The sequence below is a fragment of the Vulpes lagopus genome, chromosome 9, assembly GCF_018345385.1.
Source record: "Vulpes lagopus strain Blue_001 chromosome 9, ASM1834538v1, whole genome shotgun sequence".
In the NCBI taxonomy this organism is placed as follows: domain Eukaryota; kingdom Metazoa; phylum Chordata; class Mammalia; order Carnivora; family Canidae; genus Vulpes; species Vulpes lagopus.
The window spans coordinates 63698606-63718430 of NC_054832.1; the positions used below are offsets into that span (position 1 = coordinate 63698606).

General features: G+C 33.8%; 1 protein-coding gene across 16 annotated transcripts in view; it reads right to left on the reverse strand.

The window, feature by feature from the left end:
- CSPP1 (centrosome and spindle pole associated protein 1) overlaps positions 1-19825 on the reverse strand; it is a 133643-nt gene that overhangs the window by 37151 nt on the left and 76667 nt on the right. For all 16 annotated transcript variants that reach the window (XM_041769304.1, XM_041769315.1, XM_041769314.1 and 13 more), the window contains 2 exons: positions 10498-10627; positions 8572-8719 (listed from right to left, as the gene is read on the reverse strand). In XM_041769304.1, coding sequence (XP_041625238.1) covers positions 8572-8719; positions 10498-10627 — 278 coding nt within the window. The remainder of the gene's footprint in view (positions 1-8571; positions 8720-10497; positions 10628-19825) is intronic.

A 19825-nucleotide genomic window follows, 5' to 3' on the forward strand; every position in this document is an offset into this window, starting at 1 on the left:
AGTGGTTAAGGAATACAATCTCATTTTGATATTCACTTACACAAACCATAAATTAAGAGATAAATGTCCTATAAGTATAATAAACTTCAAGGGGCAGCCCTGGTGGCACAGCGGTTTAGCGCCGCCTGCAGCCCAGGGTGTGATCCTGGAGGCCCGGGATCGAGTCCCACGTCGGGCTCCTTGCGTGGAGCCTGCTTCTCCCTCTGCCTGTGTCTCTGCCTATCTCTGTGTGTGTGTGTGTGTTTCTCATGAATAAATAAATAAATAAATCTTTAAAAAAAAAATGAGTAATGTTTTACTTTACTGTTGTGATTATACACAATACAGTCCTCTCATTTAGAGAAGTCAGTATATTTATATAAAAAACTGATGTCATCAGAGTACATAATTATTTGAGACTATCAGATTAAGCAATCAAGACAAGTACATATTGCTATTTATCAGAAAAAACTATCAATCAAGCAGTCACTCTTTGCCTATCTTTCTGTGAGGTGGTAAAATAAAAGGTTTTGAAATCAGCTAAAAATAAAAATTAAAAAACGCACTTTGGTGAAAAGTATAATTTGCCAACTGCAAAGATGTCACCAAAAACTGGCTTTTACATCAAATGTGCACCATGATGTCATTTAATATAAAATTGCTAGCATTATAGAATAATTCTACACAGAATAGCATAGCAAAAGAAAATATTACAGATTCATGAATGGGAAAACAGTTCTACTCTCTGAACAATTTATCAGATCAGGACTAAATTATATGATAGCTACAGGTAAATAATACAGGTACTTAAATTTTTCTACCCCTTATTTTATTATTTTTTTACAAACCTAAATATTTTGAAATTAAAATTAACTTTTTTTTTTTTGAAGAGTTATTTATTTATTTTAGAGAGAAGGAGACCATACACATGCACGATCAGGGACAGGGAAAGAAGGAGAGTGAGAAGCAGATTCCCGGCTGAGCACAGAACCCACTTGATTCCACGACCCTGAGATCATGACCTGAGCAGAAATCAAGAGTCAGATGCTCAAGTGACTGGCCAATCAGGTGCCCCATAAAATTAATTTTATAAGTTAGCTGTTCTTTAATGGAAAATATCAAAACATTACAAGAAAATGACTAAAAATATTTCTATGGGCCTAGGATTATTCAGCAATCATGACTGATAATACAAACTTTTTATAACTCAGAGAACTAAAGAAAATTTCCAACCTAATTTGACTATTAACACATATTTCAAAATAAAATTCACGGGCTTATTTAAAAAGATCAGTCCTCAAGACAAATAAAAATCTAACTGGCGGGCAAATCTCACAAACTTAAAAATATTAAAATAACAAAAAAATACTCTCTGAACAAAGAGAATATATACTAGTAGTGAAAGAAAGTTACCTGGAAAATACCCAGATATATGGAAACTTTAAAAACTCATGTCTATGAAGAGAAATCTCACAGAGGAAGACATGGCCATGGCCAACATGCACATGAGAAAATGCTCTGCATCACTTGCCATCAGGGAAATACAAATCAAAACCACAATGAGATACCACCTCACACCAGTGAGAATGGGGAAAATTAACAAGGCAGGAAACAACATATGTTGGAGAGGATGCGGAGAAAAGGGAACCCTCTTACACTGTTGGTGGGAATGTGAACTGGTGCAGCCACTCTGGAAAACTGTGTGGAGGTTCCTCAAAGAGTTAAAAATAGACCTGCCCTACGACCCAGCAATTGCACTGTTGGGGATTTACCCCAAAGATTCAGATGCAATGAAACATCGGGACACCTGCACCCCGATGTTTCTAGCAGCAATGGCCACAATAGCCAAACTGTAGAAGGAGCCTCGGTGTCCATCGAAAGATGAATGGATAAAGAAGATGTGGTTTATGTATACAATGGAATATTACTCAGCCATTAGAAACGACAAATACCCACCATTTGCTTCAATGTGGATGGAACTGGAGGGTATTATGCTGAGTGAAATAAGTCAATCGGAGAAGGACAAACAGTGTATGTTCTCATTCATTTGGGGAATATAAATAATAGTGAAAGGGAATATAAAGGAAGGGAGAAGAAATGTTGGGAAATATCAGGAAGGGAGACAGAACATAAAGACTCCTAACTCTGGGAAATGAACTAGGGGTGGTGGAAGGGGAGGAGGGCAGGTGTTGGAGGGGAATGGGTGACGGGCACTGAGGCGGACACTTGACGGGATGAGCACTGGGTGTTTTTCTGTATGTTGGTAAATTGAACACCAATAAAAAGTAATTTAAAATAAATAAATAAATAAATAAATAAATAAATAAATAAATAATAAAATAAAAAATAAAAAATAAATAAAATAAATAAAAACTCATGTCTAAATAATTAATGAGTCAAAGAAAAATCACTAAAATTAGGAAAGTATATCGAATGAAAATGAAAATACCACTTATCAAAATTTGTGATACATTTAAAGCAGTACTCAAAAGGAAATTTATAGCATTTTTAAATGCATATATTAGAAAAGAAATCAAATCATAATCTAAGCTTACACATTAAGGAAATAGAAAAAGAAAATTAAGTACAAAGCAAACTAACAGAAGAAAATAATAAAGATGAGAGCAAAAATAAAGGAAACATGAAAAGAAAAACAACAGAGAAAAATCAATGAAAATCAAAGCTAGATCTATGAAGAGATCAAAAAAATGAATAAACCTCCAGCAAGAATGGAAAGAAAAAGAACAAATTACAAATATCAGGAATAAAAGAAAAATAAACTATCACTATAGATCCTACAGACATTAAAAAATAACAATATACTGTGAACAGTTTTACGCTAATAAATTCAGATACTTAAATAAAAGATTAAATTCCTTTAATGATTCAAGCAAAAGTTCACACAAGAAGAAAGAGATAAATTGAATGTCTTTTATCTACTAAAGAAGTTGAATTCATGGTTTAAAAACTTCCTCAAAAGAAAATTCGCAGCCCATATGCCTTCACTGGTAAATTCTACCAACAGAAAAGGAAACTTTTCCCAACTCTTATCTGTGAAGCCAGCATCATCCTGATACCAAAACCAGACAACAACACTAAAAGAAAAACAAATATCCCTTATGAGCCTAGCTGCAAAAATCCCTATTAGTAAATCAAATTCTCTAATACAGAATTTTTTAAAAACACAATAAAACATGGACTAGCAATGGTTTTTGCCAGGATGAAAGAGCAGTTCAACATTTAAAAAGTCAGCCAGTGTAATTCACCATATAGAAAGCAACTGAATAAGAAAGATGAAGTTATCATTTCAAAAGATGGAGAAAAGGCACTTGACAAAATTCAATACATACTAATGTGAAAACTATGAGCAAAAATAGAAGACAATGCCCTAGACCTGATTTAAAAAAAAAAAAAAAAAAAAAATTGGGACAGCCCGGTGGCTCAGTGGTTTAACGCCACCTTCAGCCCAGGGCCTGATCCTGGAGACCCGGGATTGAGTCCGAATCCAGCTCCCTGCATGGAGCCTGCTTCTCTCTCTGCCCGTGTCTCTGCCTCAGTCTCTCTCTCTCTGTCTCTCATTAATAGATAAATAAAATCTTTGAAAAATCTATGAAAAATCTACAGCCAACATTACATTAAATGGTGAAAAGACTGAATGCTTTCTACCTTAAATCAGACAAGACAAGGATATCTGTTCTCATGATTTCTAAGTATTGTGCTAGAGTTCCTAACAGGTGCAAAACACGACCAAAATAACTAAAAGGCAATCAGATTGGAAAGGAAGTAAAACTTTGCAGATAACATGACTGTCTACGTTTTAAAAATCCCAAAGAACTTACACATACACTAAAACTAATGAGTTAAAAGAACATACAAAAATCAACTATATTTTTATATACTAGCAATGAACAAATGGATATTGAAACTTTTTAATGTGTCATTTAATATTTAAAATAGCATTAAAACACATGAAATACATATGAATACAATTAACAAAATGTCACAATATCTGAAAATTGTAAAATATTGCTAAAAGATATTAACTAAGAGTAATAAGTACATAAATATTCCACATTCATGGATCAAAAGAAATATAGTTAAGATTGCTGGCTGTGCCAAATTGATCTTTTTGTCAGTGCAATCCTAATGAAAATCCCACCACATTTTTTTTGAGGTTGATAAACTGATAGTAAAATTTATATGAAAAGGCAAGGGAAGTAGACAAAACAATCTTGAAAAAGAAGAATGAAGTTGGAAGACACACTTCTCAATTTTAAAACTTACTACAAAGCTACATTAATCAAGAGAGTATGATATGAGCAGAATAATAGACATTTATCTAATCAATGGAACAGAACATAAGAGTTCATAAATAATTTTATGGTCAACTGATCTTCAACAAAAGTATCAGGGCAATTCAATGTACAAAATGTTATAAAATGGACTGTGATTGTTAACACAACTCTGAATATAACTAAAAACTCCTGAATTGTATATTTTAAAGGGATGAATTGGATGGCATGGGAAATGAGATCTCATTAAAAGCTATTATATATATATATATAAACAAGTAAGACAGAAAGAAGAACTATCAGCTTGAAAGTCTCAATAAAGAGACATGACGACTACATGTAATATGGGATCCTGTACTACAGCCTGGAACAGAATAACAAAGTTAGGGGAAAATTCAAATAAGGTCTATAGTTTATTTAATAGTACTGTACCCATCTTAATTTCTGGTTTGGGACACTGTACTAGATTATGTAAGATGTTAACATTATGGGACACTAGGTGAAGGGTACATTTTATATCTTTTTCCAACTCTTCTTCTCTAAGTCTTGAATTAATTTCAAACAACAAAGTTAAAAAAAAAAAAGTTATCCCACCTACTTCACAGAAAGGCTAAAATTTTAAAGACTAACAAATACAAGGACTGATGAGGATGCAATGCAACCAGAAATTTTGTGCTTTGCTGGTTAAGAATGCAAAATGATATAACCACTTTGGAAAATGGTCTAGCAATTTCTTAGAAAATTAAATATACCCTTACTTACTATATATCCCAGGAAATTTCATTCCTGTGTGTTTACCCAAGGAAAATGAATATTTATGTGCACATAAAGACCTGAAAGTAAATGTTTATAAAAGCTTTATTCATAACAGCCTGAAATTGTAAACAACCCAAATATCCATAAAAGGATAAACAATTATGGCACCTCCACATAGCAGAATCCTATTTAGTAATAAAAAAAAGTAGAGAACAAACATATACGACAACATGAATAAATCATTAAAACTAAGTGAAAAAAGACACAAAAAGCAGATCAGAGATTGGCAAGTATAGGGTTGGATAAATTGGAAATGTTCTATATCTTGATTTTGGCAATGGCTGCTGGAATCAGTTGTCAAAACTCACCAGATAATACACTTAAAAAGGGTGAATTTTGTCATATGCAAACTGTGTCTCAATAATCAACATAAAAACAAAAATCTAATGGGGGCAAATACATACACAAAAGAAATACAATCAAATATACATAAAGAAACCTTTAATCTTGCTATTAATCAGAACTATGAGATACTTTTGCTGTTTTTCAAGTTGGTTAAGTATTTTTTTATTTTATTGATTTTTTGGGAGTAGCTTTAAAAAATTTTAACATATGACAGATTCATGTAACATCACCATAATCAAGATACAGAACAGTTTCATCACCTCAAAAAACTTCATCATGCTATCCCTTTATAGTTATTCCCTATCCCCAGCCATAATAATCCCTGCAACCTCTGATTTGTTCTCCATTCTAGGTATATAACCATTAGAGAGGGGCTTCTTTGACTTAGCATAATTTGTTTGAAAAATCAAGTTATTACGCATATCAATAGTTCATTCTTTTGTTGGGTAGCAACCAATGGTATGAATGTACCAAAGTTTGTTTATTCATTCACTCACTGAAAGTCATTAGAACACAGTTGTTTTTTGTAATGAGAACTTGAAAAACAAGTTTAATGAATAAAAAGTTAAAAGAGGAAACAGATTTTTAAGCGTACAAATAATAAAAATGAAAAATATTTATTTTAAAAGGGTTGATACAAAAAAAAAGGTTGGTGCTATTCCAGTTATATGGGAAATAGATTTTAATATTTATTAATAACTGCTTCCCCTATAAAGAGATCTTCCCTAGAAGCTAAGGATGAACTTTAAATTTCCTTAACTTCTTTGTAATAAAAAATAAAACAGGAGTAACTAGAAAAGCCAGCAGCCAAATTAAAGTTAGCCAACAGAAAGTACAAAGGTTATATGATTTTGGTCATTACATGAAGTAAAGTAGAATGAATACAGATCTTTACTACATATTTCAATATAATAGAAAAATTACCTGCCCTCCTTCCCCTCTCTAAAATATATCAGTCACAAACAAATTGATACTCTTTAAAGGATGAATTTAACTTACTTTAAAAATATCATTTAAAAAATAGTTTCACTGTATTTGATAAAACAGTATACCTTTTCTATCTCATGGCATGACTGTAGCATTAAATAAGCAAAGCAAACATTACTGGTAAAAATCAAAACCTCAGAAAAGTCTGCTTCATTATTGTTAGGCCAAACAATTCTAAAACAGTATTTTATAATTCAATAACCCACACTTATCCTACTTGCTTCCACCAACTAAACACATACACAAACAACATAATTGTATTGTGTGAACTGGAAATAAGCTTAGAGATAAGCTTGACAGTCCTGAGCAAATTATTCTATTCCAGTGTTTACCAAAATTTCAGTCATTTACATACCTTCTTCCTTAAATCCTATGTTTCTATCAATTCACAATCTAAATTAACTGCAGCAAGACTGACTAGATTCTCATCAATCTCATATCCTCCTCGTGGGCATTATAATTAGGTCGCCTTATAATTAGGTCTGAATACTGGAGCAAAGACAAAGCGATACTCCTCCACTTCTAGGCCAGAACCCCCACAAAACTCAACTCATTCTCCTACCACTGAATTCTGTTTGGCTGCTAGAAGTGAAGGATTTCAAAATGGAGAAATGACACAAAGAAGAGTCCTGGATTCCGGAGTCACTCTTGGAGGAGAACCACCCAAACAGAATCAGAATGTGACGGTGAGAAGTAACTTTTACTGCATTAAACCTTAAGCCTCAAGCGTATGATAATTAGGGGTTATTTGTTACAGCACTTTTTGTTAAATGTCTGAACTAATGCCTGTACTTTAAAAGGAAATGTTAGAGCACTATCCTTAAATGAAAAACCAGTGTTTTTGTAATATATATTCAAATAAATATTTAACTTCTAAAATAAGAAATGTTTATCTGTGTATCACCTAAAATCACCTCATCTACAAAAGAGTAAGCTCTAGTCTTCAAAACCGTGAGCAAAACATGAGGTGAAGATAGAAAAGGAACAAATCATTTGGGAAGAAAAGAATTATCTTAGTAATTTAAGTGGGCCTCACATTCATCTTTTTAAAAAGTCATCTTTAACAAAGAAACAAAAGCATAATATTTAAGAACTCTTAATAATTCAATACCCGAAATATATTCTTACATCCCTCAACTATCCCTACAGTAAAGTGTAATATCTAAAGAACATGAAATCTACATTTTTACCATTTAACAGGTTCCTTTAATTTAATGGGTTCCTATTATTCATTTCTTATTTCTAATAAAACCATTTTCAAAAACCCATCTTTGTCTATTTTTATTCTTATCTAAAAGCTAATCAGAGATCATCCTAATATATATAATAAGTCATAAGACCTCTTTTTTTTCCAAAGTGCAGGTTGTTGTGGTTTCTACACCAAACATTTTTTTAAGAGAGAGGGAGGGAGAGAGAGGGAGGAAGAGAAAGAGCATGAGAGAGTGCGCACATGTGAGAACAAGGTGGAGGTGGGCGGGGAGGGGAGGAGAAAAAATCTTAAGCAGGCTCCACACCCAGCATGGAGCCTGACATAGGGCTGATTTTACAACCCTGAGATTATGACCTGAGCTGAAATCAAGAGTCAGATGCTTAATTGACTGAGAGACCCAGGGACTCCTCTAGATCAAACATTTTTGAGAGTTCATAATTTAAAGACAAATCACTATGATTCTGCAACCTGCCAGAAAGTTTCTGAGATTAGATCTTTATTTTTCAATGGAGTCCTTGCACTGTGCAGGTATATGACATATATGAAATACCACATTTCACAACTATTCCAAAGAACTTATTTTAAATATGTCTTATTAGCTTAAAAAATTTAATAAGAGTTTTCTTATTTTTACCAGGATATTTTTTAAAAATCTAACTACTAGCTTGGGTAAAAAGCTTGACAACATGAGCTTTCCTCTGAAATTATTATCATTAAAGGATGAAAAACATGTAACAAAATTAAATGAATATTACCTCAAAAAAAAAGACCTCTTAACCTGTCATATGTTTATTACAAAATATCTCTTTTGCATTAAGCTACACAAAAAGAGACCTTGCCTTCCATGCTATGATTCTCATTTTATCTATCACCTCATTCTTTTAAAAATTTAAAAACAGTTCAGTTTCTTTTGAAAACAACAAATCAATGGAATTAGCATACTTATCAGATTTCCTTTTGCATCTCTCAGAGGAGCACCACCTCCACCTTTTCCCCAGGGGTTGTAACTTTTCATTTCAGCTTCTAATTTAGCTTCATATTCTTCTTTTTCTTCACGTTCTCTCTTTCTTCTTTCTTCTCTTTCCCGAATCTTGGTAATATTAAGAAACATTTACATAAGTGCTGACACGTATTCTATTACAAACAGTTTCGTTTTAATATCAGTTTTTATTTTTCTTATTAGAGAAAAAAAAACTGGATTTTTTTTTTTTTTACAGTCGGTCTCACTATAAGATTTAAAATCACAAATCTATGGAATACCCAATTTAAAAACACTTCCTTGACTAGAATATATAGCTGTTGGTCCCTCATATCATGCTACTAGAATCTTTGCAGCCACTAATGCCAATGATTCCTCCTTTCCACCTCCAATTTCTCCCTGAGCCACTCCCTCCCTAATCTCCATCAGTTGCATGAGGACCAATAGGATCTCCCAACTTTCCTTTTCCACCTATCCTTTCATGGGACCAGGCCAGCCACAAACTTACTCTCCACATCTGACCAAACCTACTCTACCCTGGGCAAACTCCATTCCCAGAACTCAAGAGGTTGAAGGTTCAAAGCTATTTAGACTTCTGGGCTACATTAAGTACAATTTTATCAGAGTATACAAAACAGTCTTCTCATCATCAAGTATAAACACAGGGTTGGTCTCTAGGAACATATAGATAGGCAATGAACAAGTATCTACATCTTGGAAAGTTACTTTAAAAATTATAACCACACACACACACACACACACACAGAAATCATAACCACATGCATGGAAAATTTAAGCACCCATTCCAGCAAGGCTAAGAAGTTATCACACACATGAAATAAAATTCTAAAGTTAGGAAATGTAGTTTTGTCAGCAGTGTTTTTAATATGCTCATTTGAAAATAGATATATAAATTTAGTCATTTATTTGTAGAAAACTACCACTCAAAAAATAGTTGTAATTCCACAATTTTAAAAAAATCCATTTTTAAGGATGTTGTCCATGTAAAAACTGAACAAAAGGAGCTTTAGAAGAAATCAAACTGGAACTTTATAGAAGAGTACTTCAGATGGACATACACCCACATATACTCAGCATCCTCTCAGAGATATTTCCTCCAAAAACCCGCATACATTTGATATAATTACTTTTAAGTAAACTCTCTTCAAATATTACAAACTACAATAGAACTTGTTCTCCTCCTCTCTACAAGTGTTGTTCTTTTTTCTCTTAGTTCATATTCATAGCCTCATTTTTCATGTAGACTACAGCATTCAGAATCATTTTCATGTCCTCTGTTCTTTCTCATTCCCTGTATCTATGTCTTATCAATAGATCCCAGAGTTGTCTTTTGGATGTCCTCCCATCTTCCCCATCTAGTCAGGGCCTCATTACCTCCTGTCTGGACTCCCTCAATAGTCTACTAAAATCTGCCACATCTCTTTCCTAATCATACACATTCCAAATAGCTATCCTTCTAAAACTTAAAAGGGTCCATATCAACTATTCATTTCATTTTCTAGCTTAAACTTTCCTCCCATAGGCTGAAAATTCCTTATTAGTTAATCCTTCATAATCCAGCACAATCTTAACACTTCAGCCCCTTCTCCCACATTAATTTCCATTCTCTGAATATACCTAGAATTTAAAATCTATTCATTGTATAACATGCAGTTCAAGTATCAACAACACATGAAGCCCTCCTATCAATTATTCTTTTATCCTATGCTTCCAACAGCATTCTAATCCATCAGCATCAAAATTTATCACATTGAACTATAAATGACTAATATTGTTTTCTCCTCTGCCAAACTGAGTTCTAAGAGAACATTGTGCTAACACATAAGATGTTCAACACTTAAGTGAACGAATAAAGAATGAATGAATACCTGTTGCTGCAAAGCTTCTTGGTAAGACTGAAGTGACTGTTTTGAAGGCTTTGGTTTATCTTCAAAAAACAATCCTGAATTTATTGCTCGATCACTTGTAATTTTCAGTTCATTCTGTCCAACCATATTCCTACATCAAGTACACAATAATTTTAATCCATTTATGACAGAGTAAGAAGACAACACTCCTTTGAAATAGCATAGCATTTATGTAGATTTGAAAACAGGGAAAAATATTTCTCTGTAGGTCAAAGAGATCCTTAAGTAAACGTCCCTTACCAATAAGCTCTCAACTGTCTCTGTTTTCCCAATTAATGGAACTTTCAAATTTATTAGATCTATTTCTTGACCTAAGTGGCAGTTACAAGGGGGTAAAAACTTTGTGATAATTCATTAAGTAGTATATACATGACTCATGCAATTTTCTGAACGTAGAGAAGTAACAATATGGTGGAAGTCTCCCAATATCATAATTAATAATTTACTTAATAAATGTACTCTAACAAAGTAATAACTTCTTAGCCATTTCAAAAATAAGATAAAACTACAGCAAAAAATCTGCCTCAAATAAAACTCAAATTTTTGAAAAACTTGCAAGGAATCAAGAAAGGAAAAATTTAAGACATACTATGGTTACATAAATCTCAAGCAATAAAGTGCTATTTGTCTTAAATACAGGAATGCAGCCACTTTGAAGAAAGCAATTTATTTAAAAATCTGAATTATTGAAGATAAACTCAAATATTAGTTTTATAATTAAACTGTAATTATTAAAGAGACTACAAAGGCTTCTCATCTCCAAAAACATCATCACTTCAAAATAATGAGTTCCTTTTGTATAACTAACTTAACCAATATATTTACAATCTTTTATTAGAATAAACAGAAATATCTATATATACTGTCACACTGGATCATGAGAGGATAAAAGGAAAGATGAGGATGGGGGTCTGGGTGCAGGTAGTTATTAAGCATCCAACTCTTGATTTTGACTCAGATCAAAATCTCAGGGTCATGAGATCCAGCCCCAAACTAGGTGTGGAGCCTGCTTACGATTCTCTCTCCCCCCCCCTCTCTCGGTTTCCCCTCACCTCCAAGAAAATTTTTTTTAAAGAAAAGGAAAGATGAGGAGAGCCAGAGTAAATGGTTCCTAAAAGACCTTATACTTTTTAAGAGCAAGGGGGCTCTGCATCTGCAAATGGATAAAGTTGAAAGGGCTTATTTGAGTAAGACTAATCTCTTAAAACAAATTGGCTATAAATTATATAATCTAAAAGAACTTCTCAAACTCAACACCAAAAAAAATTAAAAATCCAGTTAAGAAATGGGTAGAAAACATGAACAGACATTTCTCCAAAGAAGACATATGCATGCCCAACAGGTATATGAAAAAATGCTCAACACCACTTGGCATCAGGGAAATACAAATTAAAACCAAAATGAGATACCACCTCATACCAGTCAGAAGAGTGAAAATTAACAACTCAGGAAACAAGAGATGTTGGCAAGAATGTGGAGAAAGAGGAACCCTCCTTACAGTGTTGGTGGGAAAGCAAGCTGGTGCAGCTACTCTAGAAAACAGTAGGGAGACTCCTCAAAAAGTTAAAAATAGAACTACCCTATAAGCCAGCAATTGCACTAGTAGGTATTTATCAAAGGACACAAACATAGCGATCGAAGGGGAACCTGTGCCCCAATATCCCAGTGTTTATAGCAGCAATGTCCAAAAGAGCCAAACTATGGAAAAGAGCCCAGATATCTACTGACAGATGAATGGATAAAGAAGATGTGATATATATATATACACAATGGAATATGACTCAGCCATCAAAAAGAATGAAATCTTGGGATGCCTGGGTGGCTCAGTGGTTTAGTGCTGCCTTCAGCCCAGGGCCTGATCCTGGACAACCCGGGATCGAGTCCCACGTCAGACTCCCTGCATGGAGCCTGCTTTTCCCTCTCCCTGTGTCTCTGCCTCTCTCTCTTTCTCTCTGGGTGTCTTTCATGAATAAATAAATAAAATCTTAAAAAAAAAATGATATCTTGCCATTTGCAATGATGTGGATGGCACTAAAGGGTATTAAGTCAGAGAAAGACACATACCATATGCTTTCATTCATATATGGAATTTAAGGAAAAAAATAGTTGAAGATAAGAGAAGGGAAGGAAAAATAAGACAAAATCAGAGAGGGAGGCAGACCATTAAGAACCACTTAACTATAGGAAACAAACTGAAGGTTGCTGGAGGGGAGTAAGTAGGGAGACAGGATATATAGGTATTGGACATTAAGGAGGGCACTTGATGTAATGAACACGGGGTGTTATATGCAATTGATGAATCACTAAATTCTACGCCTGAAACTAGTAAGACACTATGTGTAACTAAACTGAATTTAAGTTAAAAAAAAAAAAAAAAAGAAAAGAAAAGAAAAGTTCCTTCTTATGGCTCAACATTATTTCATTTATGTGGATATAACACATCTTGTTTATCCATTTACCAGCTGATAGACATTTGAACTGTTTATACTTATAAGTATTTATTACAAATACTGTTATGAACATTCATATACTAGTCTTTGTGTGTATATACATTTATATTTCTCTTAAGTATAGACCTAGGAGGACAATTCAAGTGATGATAAGTATGCTTAACTTTTTAAGAAACTGCCATTTCCTGCAACTGCTTTTTATATATTGATTTTGTATTCAGCAATGCTGCTAAAAACTACTAATTCTAATATTTTTATCAGTATTCAAAAAATAAAGAAATAAAAAAAATAAGTGAATTTACAGAGACTTTTTTTTTTCTCTTTTCACTGAGTCATTATACATATTACTGATGATATTAATGGCTGAAAATTAGTAGAATCTCTAGAACCCTGCCCTGCTTTATGAGACTTGGGATGAAAATTGTGCCAAAGATGGTTCTTAGTGTTGGGTAAAGCTGGATTCATGATTCCTCAGCAAATGAAGGCTCTTCTTCCTCTCTTCCTTCCTTCCTTCCTTTCCTTCCGTTTTTTTTCCATCTTTCTCTGGTGATCCAGAGTTCTTACTACTTAGAAGTCATCCAGACCATGAAGTATACCATATAGATGATATAGTCAGATTTATTGACATGCAAGAAATGAGTATGACAAAGTGGTTATTAAGGACAATGCCAATATCAAAACTGGAGAAGTGGATGACACTCTCAACATCACAAGAGATAATCTGTCCTTCAGTGTAGCCACAGATGCCCATCAATGATACCTCCCAATTTTGGGGAGGGGAGTCTGTGACATTTCCCTTGAAAATATGATTAAAGATTATCTTTCATTGCAGAAATACACACACACACACACAAATTATGCATACAATATTTCAATGGATTTGTATAGCCTCTCTGAAACTTACACACCTCAAGTTAAATCCTAAACATTTTTTTCAGCTCTAAAGTTCTTTAATTTGGTCCTGAATAGACCTTGCTCACCAAAGAGATAATACTTGTATAGGTGTAAACATCAGTTAAACAAAATAATTATACCTCTTCTGTTATCACAAATCATTACAGTGTAAATGTGATAAGTTTCCTAAAGTGTGGCAAAGAGTTAAGGCTTTGAAACCAGACAAAACTCCTTTAGATTTCTATCTTAACTGCTTATTAACTGAGGACTTAGGGAAGTCCCTTTATATAGCTGAGTTTCAATTACCTCAGTTGCAAATATTGACAGAAATAATATATATAATGACAAGACAGTAGCATACACTAGTTATTCAGTAATTTGAAATTAATACTATTATCACTATTATTGTTTTAGTAAATGTATACCCAATTTGGACAATTAAAATTCTAAGTACATATCATCCATTAGTGAATACAATTTTGGGGATATGAATGGCAGACTTACAAACCCATTTCTTACACCATTTTTATCTATGAAGTAAGCCGTGTTAAAGAAATAAAATACTGGAATAAAGACAGATCATGTGCACACCAAAATAGTTAACTGAATCACAGATTCCTTCCACCTCTAATTAGGCTAAAATGCTTGAAAATAAATACATTAGAAAATGGTTTGTAAGAAATTAAAGAGGTAATTCTACTACTCGACTGTTATTATATCACAATTTTATACTTTGTAATGTGGCATTCAGAAAAACAAAATAGAAGAATGACAACTTAAAAACAACTACACTAGAACCCGGTTCATGACTAACAATAAATGGACATGAAAGATCTTACAGAAATGAGTATTCTAAAACTGGGAAACACTTCCATGATGGCAAAGTAGGAACCTTTAAAAATCTGCTACCCCATTAAAATATTGAAAACATTGTTAAAATTGTCAAGATCAACTTTTTTATAATTCTGAAAATTAATGAAAGGCTTGCAACAATCCAAGAAGAATTATAAAAAATTAAAAAATAAAAACTTTCATTAAGAACAATAATATTTATGGCATGTGAACCTGCCCCTTCCCATTCAACTTCTGCCTAGCTTACTGAAACCATAAAATCCAACAAATCAAAACCACAATGAGATACCACCTCACACCAGTGAGAATGGGGAAAATTAACAAGGCAGGAAACAACAAATGTTGGAGAGGATGCAGAGAAAAGGGAACCCTCTTACACTGTTGGTGGGAATGTGAACTGGTGCAGCCACTCTGGAAAACTGTGTGGAGGTTCCTCAAAGAGTTAAAAATAGACCTGCCCTACGACCCAGCAATTGCACTGTTGGGGATTTACCCCAAAGATTCAGATGCAATGAAACATCAGGACACCTGCACCCCGATGTTTCTATCAGCAATGGCCACAATAGCCAAACTGTGGAAGGAGCCTCGGTGTCCATCGAAAGATGAATGGATAAAGAAGCTGTGGTTTATGTATACAATGGAATATTACTCAGCCATTAGAAACGACAAATACCCACCATTTGCTTCAACGTGGATGGAACTGGAGGGTATTATGCTGAGTGAAGTAAGTCAATCGGAGAAGGACAAACAGTGTATGTTCTCATTCATTTGGGGAATATAAATAATAGTGAAAGGGAATATAAAGGAAGGGAGAAGAAATGTTGGGAAATATCAGGAAGGGAGACAGAACATAAAGACTCCTAACTTGGGGAAACGAACTAGGGGTAGTGGAAGGGGGGAGGAGGGCGGGTGTTGGAGGGGAATGGGTGACGGGCACTGAGGTGGACACTTGACGGGATGAGCACTGGGTGTTTTTCTGTATGTTGGTAAATTGAACACCAATAAAAATTAATTAAAAAAAAAAAATCCAACAGCCTGTCACAGAAGGCAGCTATAAAAATCAGCAGCCCACAGACAATGGAAATGTAGAACAGGTTTGGAGCTCCCCAAACAGCCAATCTCTAAAAAATGTGACCTCTGACCTATCTGGAAGCTCCCTGGAAGAGCACCATTCTTAAGGCCTGCCTTTATTTAATGCGTACTTAGAGCTTGCTCAGTATAAATGTTCTTATCATGAAGTATTTGTAGAAAACAATCAGCAGCAATTGTTCCACATTACAGTTAGCTGTGGCAGCAAAACCTGTGGAGCAAGCAAAAGGCTAACCACCACGGACAAAAATTTTTATTTTTTTAATTCGGGAAAAACATATCCATAGTGGCTTGGAAAACTAACATATTCTTATGAACCTAGAAAGCGACATGCATATGCAGAGTTTCACAGATACCCAGAAAACCTGTGAGAACATTCTAATCTTTCACTTCTGGCTGGTATTGAGGTCTGTAGGAGAAGGAAGTAAAGGCTAGAACTGAGATGAAAACTGCTGGAGTATTGTACTGAACATGCCCCAATACAAAAACAGAACACTTAACAACGAGTATTAGACATTTATTTTAAGTCATTTAAGGAAATTTAAGCCCTTTAAGGCAATCTCTGTCCAGTCATAACCGATTAAGCTAACTCAGCAGAGGCATCAATAGTCACACATCAGGAGTCACACAAATAATATAAACTTTACAGAAATAGTTCACAATAGTAGTTTAAAAAGAACCACAATTACAAATAGCAACAACAATAAGCCTTAGGGTATGAGAAAATCTGATTCCACAGTTGCCACATTTTATCTTTTTAAATGCCCAGTTTACAATTAACAAAAAAATTTTATATGAGACTAACAAAAGAATAGGAAGTATGGACCATATACAGGAAAAAGAAATCAGTCAATACAAACTGTCCTTGGGGAACCCTACATGTTGGACTTTTTGGACAAAGACTCTGAATGAGGTATTACAAGTATCTTGGAAAAACTAAAGAAAACCATATCTAAAGAATTAAAGGAAAGTATAAGAACAGTGTTATACCAAATAAAGAATATCAACAAATTATTTTTTAAAAAAAGATATTACAGAGTTGGAAAGTACAAAAACTGAAAAGAAAATTTCAGTAGAGGGTCTCAGTATCAGATTTTAGCAGGCAGAATAAATCACTGAATTTGAAGTTAAGTCACTTTAGATTACCCAGTCTGAAAAACAGAAAGAAAAAGGTTAAAGAAAAATTAACAGAACTTCAGAGACCCTGTGGGACACCATCAAGTATATCAACATATACATAATAGGCATCTCAGAAAGAAAGGAGATAAAGAAAGGAACATAAAGAATGTCTGAATAACAGCTGAAAATTTCCAAAACTTGATGAAAAATATTAACACATCTAATAACTCATCAAATTCTAAGCAAGAAAACTCAGAGATCCATACATATATACATTATAGTCAATCTGCCTAAAGACAATAAGAGAACCTTGAAAATAGCAAGAAAATAACAAATCATCATGTACAGGTATCTTTAATAAGATTAACAGGTCATCAGACACCATGAAGACCAGAAGGCAATGAGACGACATATTCAAAATGCTGACAGAAAATGAATTTTAACCAAGAATTCTACACCCAGGAAAACTATCCTTCAAAAATAAAAGCAAAATTAGAACATTAAAGCTAATCAGGCCTTTAATAAAAACTCAGAAAAGTTATCACTAACAGATACATCCTATAATAATGAATGTAGCACACTACAGATTGTGATGAGGAACACTTGACAATAACTGCAGTAAACACAAAGAAATAAAGAACACCAGTAACAGTAACTACAGGAAGACAAAGATAAAAGATATCACAAATATATTCTTTTTTAAAGATTTTATTTATTTATTCATGAGAGACAGAGAGAGAGAGAGAGAGAGAGGCAGAGATACAGGCAGAGGGAGAAGCAGGTTCCATGTAGGAAGCCCAATGCGAGACTTGATCCCAGGACTTCAGGATCACACCCTGAGCCAAAAGCAGACGCTCAACCACTGAGCCACCCAGGCATCCCTACAAATGTTTTTATTTGCAACTCTATTCTAACTTAAAAGGTAAATACACAAAGAAACAAACAAGAAAGGAAAAGAAAGAATTATAAAACTGTGCTGATGAGTTTAAATGTATAAAGTTGTAATTTGTATGACAACAATGGCATAAAGGAAAAGGGAAGTAATGGCATTACAATGTAGAAAATTTTTTTTTACTATTTTTAATATTGACATTAAACTCAGTTCTTTTAAATTAACACAGTAATTTTAATCTGTAACAAAATACACACACACACACACAAAAAAAAACAACACAAAAATCATACTAAAAGGAATTAAAAAGGAATCCTATAAAATATTTAACATAAGGGGCTCCTGGGTGGCTCAGTCAGTTAAGCATCTAACTCTTGATTTCACTTAAGTCAATATTCAGAGTCCTGAGATCAAGCACCAAATCAGGCTCTGTGCTCAGCAGGGAGTCTGTTTCTCTCTCTTCCTCTCCTTCTGACCCTCCCCCAGCTAGTGGGCATACACTCTCTCAAATAAATAAAATCTTTATAAAATATTTAATATAAAAGAAGGCATTAATAGAGGAACAGAGAAACAAGAAAGATTTTTAAAAAATAGCTGGCAAAAATTCTACCTTAATAAGAATTGTACTATATGGAAATTTAGGCAGAAGATAGCAGAAAAGGGTGGACTGAGGTTGTGGGGGTATAGACTAGGATGCAGAAGTATGCTGTCTGCAGAGACACACTTTAAATTCAAATACACAAATAAACTGATGGTAAGACATGGAAAATTATATACCATGCAAGCTAACCCAAAAAAAAGAACAAGAGTAGCAACATTTGTAACAGACAAAATACACTTCAGTTCAAAAACTGTTACTGGACACAAAAAGGAATCTTTTATACTGATAAAAGTTCAACTTATCATTAAGAGATAATAATGATAAACATATATGTAACATAACTACAGAGACCTACATATAAAAAGCAAAAACAGAACTGAAGAGAGAAAAAGACAAATCAAAAATAGTCGGAGACTTCAGTACTTCACTTCAAATAATAGGACAATTGAACATCTGCATGGAAGGTCAACAAGGAAATACAGAAAATAAACAATACTACAAGCCAACTAGATCTAAGACACAGTGATAGAATGATCCACTCCACAACAGAGTACATTCTTCTTAAGTCTATACAGAATTCTCCAGGACAGAATTCTCCATATGTTAGGTTATAAAACAAGCCTCACTAAATTTTAAAGGATTGAAATTTAAAAAAAAAAAAAAAAAGGGGGGGATTGAAATCATACAGAGTATGTTCTCCAACTGCAACAGAATTACATCAAAAATGAGTTAAAAAAGGAAATTTATAATTCTTTTGGGAATTAAACAATACACTCTAAAGTAACCAATACATCAATGAAGAAATCAAGAGAAATTGGAAAATACTTTGAGATGAATGAAAATGAAGACAACACACAAAATGTCAGAGATGCTATGAACAACACTATACCAACAAATTAGATCAAATTAGATATCTAGATCAACATCTTAGATATCATTGACACAGGTCAATCTTAGATACAAACTACCAAAACAAACACACAAAAAAATTTTAAATAAACTGATGACAAATAGACTGAATTAGTAATAAAACAAAAAACTACCCACAAAGAAAAGACGAGAGCCAACTAGTTTCCTGATCAATTCTCCCACATTGAAAGAATTAACAACAATCTTTCCCAAACTCCAAAGTAAAATGGAAAATGGAAAAACACTTCCAACTAATTCTACTAGGCTAGTACTATCCTAATACCAAAATGAGACATGAAGAGGCACCTGAGTGGCTCAGTTGGTGGAGCATCCACCTCTTGATTTCAGCTCAGGTCATGATCTCAGAGTTGTGATCAGCACCCTGCCCTCCCTGGTCACCAGATGCCATGCTCAGCTCGGAGTCTACTTGAAATTCCTTCTTCTTCCTCTTTTTCCCTCTCCCCACTCACACTTGCATGCTCT